The sequence below is a fragment of the Nicotiana tabacum genome, chromosome 10 (assembly GCF_000715075.1).
Source record: "Nicotiana tabacum cultivar K326 chromosome 10, ASM71507v2, whole genome shotgun sequence".
NCBI classification, from domain to species: domain Eukaryota; kingdom Viridiplantae; phylum Streptophyta; class Magnoliopsida; order Solanales; family Solanaceae; genus Nicotiana; species Nicotiana tabacum.
The window spans coordinates 80,138,710-80,146,572 of record NC_134089.1 but is presented as its reverse complement, the minus strand read 5'-3'; the positions used below and the strand labels follow the sequence as shown (position 1 = coordinate 80,146,572).

General features: G+C 39.9%; 1 protein-coding gene and 1 long non-coding RNA gene across 2 annotated transcripts; both read right to left on the bottom strand.

The window, feature by feature from the left end:
* On the bottom strand, positions 1-2,996 carry LOC107779264 (uncharacterized). The gene is made up of 4 exons (XM_075223804.1): positions 2,901-2,996; positions 1,298-1,628; positions 627-877; positions 1-45 (listed from the first exon to the last, which is right to left on the bottom strand). Exons 1-4 carry the CDS (start codon positions 2,994-2,996, stop codon positions 1-3), a joined length of 723 nt encoding a protein of 240 aa, XP_075079905.1.
* Positions 2,997-5,579: 2,583 nt separating this feature from the next.
* On the bottom strand, positions 5,580-7,074 carry LOC142164684 (uncharacterized). The gene is made up of 3 exons (XR_012695567.1): positions 6,947-7,074; positions 6,738-6,799; positions 5,580-5,712 (listed from the first exon to the last, which is right to left on the bottom strand). It is a non-coding gene; the product is annotated as an uncharacterized LOC142164684 (long non-coding RNA).
* Between the last annotated feature and the right edge of the window lie 789 nt (positions 7,075-7,863).

Here is a 7,863-nt window from a genome sequence, read left to right as displayed (position 1 = left end):
TTACTCACACTCCAGCAAGGAAGTACCATAATAACTAACGAGAATCTAAAGCACAACACTTTAGCAAAAGTAAATCACTTTAATGAATTAAATATACTCTGGCATAAACTAAATCACTACAACAACTAAATATAATCTAGGAAGGACAAAAACACTTGCTAACTTGTATTTAATAAATGAAATATAAATGTCAAGCAAACCTAGGTTCACATACCTTGTTACTCAAATAAATAAGGATACTTCTTCCTCATATCTTCCTCGACCTCCCACATAGCTTCTTTTGAATCATGATTACTCCACAAAACTTTTACTGATGCTATATCTTTTGTTCTCAACTTTCTTACTTGTCTATCGAGAATTTCTATAGGTACCTCTTCATAAGTCAAACCTTCTTTAATTTCTATGGTATTGGCAGGTATTATATGCGACTCATCGTGAATGTACTTTCTAAGCATAGACACATGAAAGACAGGATGAACAGAGGACAACTCAACGGGTAGCGCTAGCTTATAAGCCACGTTTCCTTTCTTTTCTAGAATTTCATAAGGTCCGATAAATCTAGGGCTAAGTTTACCTTTCTTACCAAACCTCATAACTTCTTTCATTGGTGAAACTTTTAAAAACACCTTATCACCAACTATGAACTCTAACTCACGATGCCTCTTGTCAGAATAAGACTTTTGACGATTCTGAGCCGCTCTAAGTCTTTCTCTAATTAGTTGAACTTTCTCCAAGGCCTCACAAACAAACTCTGGACCAATCAACGGCACCTCTATCGCTTCAAACCAACCCACTGGAGACCTACATCTCCGCCTATACAACGCTTCATAAGGAGTCATACCAATGCTGGCCTGATAGCTGTTATTGTAAGCAAATTCTATAAGTGGTAAGTGATCATCTCAATTACTTCCAAAATCTATAACACACACACGCAACATATCTTCGAGAGTCTAAATGGTCCTTTCTGCCTGGCCATCGGTCTGTGGATGAAAAACGGTGCTTAAATTGACCTTTGTACCTAATTTTTTTTGAAATTCCTGCCAAAAATGCGTCGTGAACTGAGGGCCTCTGTCAGATATGATTGAAACTGGAGTACCATGCAATCGGACTATTTCTTTGATGTACAACTGCGCATACTGCTCTGCGAAATCTGTCGTCTTTACTGGTAGGAAATGCGCGGACTTTGTTAGTCGGTCTACAATAACCCAAATTGAATCATGTTTATGGTATGTGCGAGGTAGACCAACTACGAAATCCATATTAATCATCTCCCACTTCCACTGTGGTATCTATATACCTTGAGCTAGGCCACCAGGCCTCCGATGCTCGGCTTTGACTTGCTGGCAATTTAAACATTTAGCCTCATAATCTGCTACTTGTTTCTTTATGCCTTTCCTCCAATACAACTCTTTCAAATCTAGATACATTTTGGTAGCACCTGGGTGGATAGAGTACCTCGAACTATGAGCTTCCTCCATTATGGCCTTCCTAAGACCATCTACATCAGGCACACATAACCGATCATTCAACTTCAAAACTCTGTCATTTCCTAGAGTGAAAGCAGTAATTTCTTTGCTTCTGACTCCTTCTTTTAATTTCACTAAGTACGGATCTTCGTCTTGCTTAGCCTTAACATGCGCAACAAGGGAGGATTGCGCTAAGGCATAAGCAGTTATATCTCCTTCTTCGGTCTCATCCAATCTAATTCCATCATTTGCTAGTTTTTGAATTTCTCGACCCAAAGATCGCCTTTGCACTACAAGATCGGCCAAGACACCCATTGACTTCCTACTAAGTGCATCTGCTACCATATTAGCTTTGCCCGGGTGATAAAGGATATTGATGTCATAATCTTTCAATAGCTCGAGCCACCTTCTCTGTCTCAAATTTAGTTCTTTTTGCTTGAAAATGTATTGGAGGCTTTTGTGATCTGTAAACACTTCAGAATGCTCGCCATAAATGTAGTGTCGCCATATTTTTAATGCAAACACCACTGCTGCAAGCTCCAAGTCGTGTGTAGGGTAGTTCTTTTCATGATTCTTTAATTGCCTGGAAGCATAAGCAATAACGTTTCCATTTTGCATAAGAACACAAGCAAGGCCCACTTTGGAGGCATCACAATACACTGTGAACCCACCCGAACCTGTCGGCAAGGTTAACACAGGTGCAGTGGTCAACCTCTTCTTTAACTCTTGAAAACTCTGCTCACAAGCGTCTGACCATTGGAACTTAACTACTTTCTGAGTCAACTTAGTTAATGGAGCTACAAGTGAGGAAAACCCCTCCACAAACCTTCTATAGTAGCCAGCTAACCCCAAGAAACTCCTGATTTCGTTTGGCATTGTCGGCCTATGCCAGTTCTTGACTGCTTCTGTCTTCTGAGGGTCTACTTTTATTCCTTCACTAGATACCACGTGGCCTAAGAATGCCACTGACTGCAACCAAAACTCACATTTTGAAAACTTGGCATAAAACTCATTCTCCTTCAAGGTCTGCAAGGTTATTCTGAGGTGTTCTGCATAATCTTCCTTGATCTTAGTGTACACCAATATATCGTCTATAAACATAATAATAAAGGTATCCAGGAATGGCTTGAAAACTCTGTTCATGAGATCCATGAATGCAGCTGGAGCATTTGTCAATCCGAAGGACATCACTAGAAATTCATAGTGCATGTGGCAAGTTCTAAAGGCTGTTTTAGATATATCCTCTTTTCTGATTCTCAACTAATGGTACCCCTACCTCAAGTCTATTTTTGAAAAGTACGTTGCACCCTGAAGTTGATCAAATAAATCATCAATTCTTGGTAGTGGGTACTTGTTCTTAATGGTAACTTTATTCAACTGCCGATAGTCGACACACATTCTAAGAGACCCATCTTTCTTCTTGACAAACAGGACCGGGGCACCCCACAACGAAACACTCGGTCTGATGAAGCCCTTGTCAAGAAGGTCTTTCAACTGTTCTCTCAACTCATTAAGTTCTGCCGGAGCCATCTTTATATGGGCTGAGTGCATGGCATGAGATCAATGCCGAAGTCTATGATTCTTTCGGGAGGAAGTCCGGGAAGGTCATCTGGGAAAACTTCTGGAAATTCTCTAACAATTGGCACTGACTGAAGAGCTGGTGGTTCTGATTCTAGATTAATAATGTGAACCAAATAGGCGAGACACCCCTTACCGATCATTCGTTGTGCCTTAAGGTAAGAAATAAACTTACCTGTAAGCGATGCTGAACTACCCTTCCACTCTAAGACTTCTTCATTTGGAAATTGGAACCTGACTATCTTGGCATGACAATCTAACATGGCATAGCAGGAAGACAACCAATTCATACCCATGATCACATCAAAATCCACCATTTCTAACTCTATGAGATCGGCTTTGATGTTGCGACCTTGGAGTGAAACTATACAACCTGTATAGACTCTGGTGACTTTCACTGACTCGCCAACTGGAGTAGATACTAGGAATGGCTCACTAAGTTGTTCAGGTTCTAGTCCGAGGTTAATTGCAAAGTATGGAGTCACATATGAAAACGTTGAACCTGGATCCATTATGGCATAAGCATTATATGAGCAGACTAAAAGTATACCTGTAATAACTTCTGCAGATGCATCTGCACTCTGACGATCAAGTGTAGCAAACAAACGGGGTTGTCCCCCTCCCTGAGTAACTCGGTCTGCACCTCTACCTATTCCATGTCCTGGTCTGATTATGAGAACCATGAGCCTGAGGTGGTGCAACTGCAGTAGCTGAGGAACTAGAAGGACGAGTTGATCCACCACTAAAATTACGTCGCAACTTTGGGCAGTTGGCCTTTATATGACCAATGTCTCCACAATGGTAGCAACCATGAAACTCGAGCTTGCACTGACCTGAATGTTGCCGCTTACATGTTCCACAAAGACCTTGTTGGTGTGAATGTTGCTCAGCATGACTCTAGCTATGTGAGGATGATGTCATAAAATTCTGATTCTGGCGAGACTAGTTTTCATAACTTTGAGTACGTCTGAAGGAAGACCCACCACCTGACTGATGACTGGACTGAGATGGTGCTAATGACTTCTTATTAGAGGAATCCCTTCCACCTCCACTGGATGTACCATTAAACCTGCCCGCTGTCTGGGCTTTCTTGTTATGCTCTTTTTCTTCTCTCCTTTGTTGTCTGTCTCTTTCTAAGTTCTTGGAGAACCCCACGACAGAGGAGAAAGCTGTCATTCCTACCGCTGCAACTGATGTTGTATCCTTAATGTGGTAAGCCAAACTGCCAATAAACCTGTGAATCTTTGCTTTTTCTGTCTTAACCATGTGAGGAGCATGCTTAGCCAACCTTATGAATTCCATGTAGTACTCTTGCACACTTTTATTCCCTTGTTTGAGTTGTTCGAACTCTGTAGCCTTAGCTTCCCTATCCTCTTCTGGGATAAAATTAGCCATGAAGGCCCCTTCAAATTCTTCCCAAGTAGGCGGACCATCATCTTCATCTCTTTCATTTTCCCACATCTCAAACCAAGCGTCGGCCACATCTCTAAGCTAGTAAGCAGCTAGCTCCACAGCTTCATCATCAAATGCTTTCATCACTCGGAGGGCTTTCTTGACACCCTCCAGCCACAACATCGGATCTTCATCAACTATAGAACCATGGAAAACTGGAGGACTCAACTTCGAAAATTCATTCACTCTTGAGGACTCAAAATTGTTCTGTCTATTTGATTGAGGTGGAATCTCATCTCTTCTCTCGTTCTGGTTGGCCATAAAGGCTTTAAACATCTCTATAGCACTGTTGACAGCATTAAACATCTGACCCACCTCGGGAGATATAGTTGCCTGAGCCGGAGCTGCTATTGGGGGCCGTATTGGATCCTGAGGTACTGGATCATCATGTTCCACCCCTTCTTCTTGCTCAACCCGGGGTACTTGGACTCCGTTTGAGGATTTTCCCCTCTTTTTCTGGGTCGAAGCCTTCTTAGTTCTACCTTGAGCCACAATAGTAGCGATAGTTTCTTGAGCAATATCCTGAGTGTCGGTGTCATAGTTGCGAGTACGAGCCATTTCTGTGAGTTTTGGAGAAACGAATAAATTAGATAATTTCTTAGAGGTAGACTCTACTGCACGATCTAAAGTATAAAAAAAAAAGACATTTCCTAAATGCTTGTAGCCTCCTGTTTATAAGTTTGGCGCGCTTCATACACATAAACGAGACTCTACTAACACAGCTTCATAGACCCCTAGGACTCCATAAACCTGATGCTCTGATACCAAGTTTGTCACGATCCATTTCCTGAACAAGCCGGGACCGGCACTCGATCAGTAAACATGACCGAGCGAACCATCTCTACTTATCAAATTTATTATAACTCCAAACTTTATATGCAACAAGGCAATACTCTAACCAAATACTTTTGATTAATTTTAAATATTTAAATAAATCAACTCCAAAACTTTATTCATAGTAACCAATGAAATATTGCTAAGTTATTATCAAAAACATCTGAATCTTAACTCAACGACTATGTCTATGAAGCCTCTACTGATAAACTGACGCACTGCTCAGGACATAAGATTTCCTGGCTAGTTCTCTAAGTAACAAAGAAATAACTAAATAAAGATGACTCTAAGGAATACTCCACGAACAAAAGCGGAGCTCACCAATAGCACTGGAAGAGAAGGAAGTCCTAACTCGTAGCCTGCTCGCCTGCAAATCTGGTTCCTACGTTGTACCGCAGACCAACGTAGGTTCCCAAAAGAGAACGTCAGTACCATCCATTGTACTCAGTGAGTCTCAACAATAGGGGGCGAAACTTTAATAACATATACATTATGAGCAAAGGTTCTAAATGCATGTAAAACATAAATCTTATAAGAATAATTCTAAATAATTGCATAATAGCAGTTTACAAATATTCTAAAAGAAATTCTTTTCTTTTTCTTTCTTAAAAAAAATACTTCACTTTATACTTTGGGAGTTCCAACTATCCTGACCTGTTTCTGTCTTAGTCACCGTGTGATCGGAACGGGTTCGATCCCAACCCGATCGAATAGGTCCAATCCATGAGGTGCCACTCGCTTCATGGTTCTCAGCGCTCATGTATCATACCTTAGCATGGCTAAGTAAATTCTCAGCAACGAGACCCTCGGCTCGTGTGCTCCCTACTTTGGCACAAGTAGTTTCAGGAAGTCAACGCCTTGATCAGGACCCTCGGCCTGGACGATTAGCCCTTCTCAGAATAAAAGATACTCCCCAAAAATCTAACTTTCCTTTCTAAAACTTCACAAGCTCTTGCTCTTAGTCAGCGTGACTGACAAAGATACTGCTAAAAATGCAAGCTATTTGCCCTCCTTTAAATATCACCAAGAAATACTAGAGCTTATATTGAATATCCAAGTTATCTTCATTTAAGATTATCGTTTTAGACAAGATTCTGACGGAAAGATATCCAACTGGTATAATAGTCAAAACAACTTCAAATCAGAACACTTTACACATAGCAAAACACAAGTGATTAACCAAGATCACGGGTCTTTGAAAATCCTTAGCTTAAAATTCAATCAAGTATCAAAATATCCAGTAGAGCATTGCAATTGCTAGACAATTTTTTTTCCAATGCTATGCAGCTGCTTGCCTAGTACTACTCCAATTAAATATATATTAACTCCTTTATGCAATTTAACAAACATCTTATATGCGTGCTTCTGTGAGTTAAACTACTTTAGTAAAGGGTTATATCAACTCACCTCAAAACTTCTCGAGCCAATACGTAGCCCCAGTCCAATTGACACCAGTCAAACAATCGATTCTACAACAACCAGTACATTTTAATCAATTTTAAAGTATTACACCTAAATATGAAATTTATTGTTGATATAGAGGAAGAAGGGAATTAACTACTCAATTCTTAGCTAATACTACTGTAGGGTAATTGACAATAAGAAATTTTATATACCTGAGTTCAAGAATTAGCGACTTGTAAAGAAACCTAAACTTCCCGTTGCCTGCGTGAGTATTGAACAGCAAGGCTCTGTCTCACGATTCTGCGTTTGTACGTGAACGAGGGCTTTTTTTTAATTCTGCATTTCAGATTGTGCGTATTGTGTTTCTTAGTCCAAACCCCTTTTTACTTCTTTTGCAGTCCACAACCCTTTATGGGTTTTTTTATTATTATTATTATTTTTTATTTTTTTTTCAAAGACCATATTTTAAAAGCTCATTAGCTAGTCAATCAGCTTGATTACAAGAAAGCATTTCTCAAAAACCCACAAGCTAGCCAATTTGCTTGATTACAAGAAAGCTTACACTTTTCTCTCCACCGTCACAAATTAGGGTATACGTAGATCCTCAGACTTCATTTGTGAAATTATATTGAGCTTGTTGTTGTACAAGAAAGCTTACTTTTATAATTTAGAAATCTTGGGCACCCTTAGAGGGGAAAATATATATACACTCTAGTAATCAAAATTGCCATTGTGAATTAGTGCTAGCAAATGATACATTCATTTTTCATATCCTTTAGAAACAGTTTTCCTCAACTGCAGCTTCTTTGATCCAAACATTTGTGTATCAGCAAATCACCCCGCTCCATTGTCCCAGCCTTTTCAATCCCTTAACACCCCTCTTATCTTGTGATTTCCATTGGGCACTGAGCCTCTCATCTAGCCTTTGCTTGGCTTCTCTAGCAACTTCTCCTAGTTTCTCATCTTCATATTCTTGGCTTGTTGCACTTCTTTCCTTAGAAAAGCTTGAGCTAAGAATATGTTCATGGCTGCTTGTGTAGAGACAAAGAAAAGACTTCCTTGTGGATGAAAAAACAGATGTATTATATGATGAATCTAATAAGCCACTGTTTTTATGAAACTTTCTTCT

Bases quoted from the DNA above. Each gene is read 5' to 3' on its own strand.
- LOC107779264 (XM_075223804.1), bottom strand. From the start codon at position 2,996: ATGGCTCCGGCAGAACTTAATGAGTTGAGAGAACAGTTGAAAGACCTT. The intron at 1,629-2,900 runs GTCCTGTTTGTC...GCGCATGTTAAG, and splicing joins TTTCGTTGTGGGGTGCCCCG to GCTAAGCAAGACGAAGATCC. The intron at 878-1,297 runs GTATATAGATAC...TACCACTTATAG, and splicing joins GCCTGGTGGCCTAGCTCAAG to AATTTGCTTACAATAACAGC.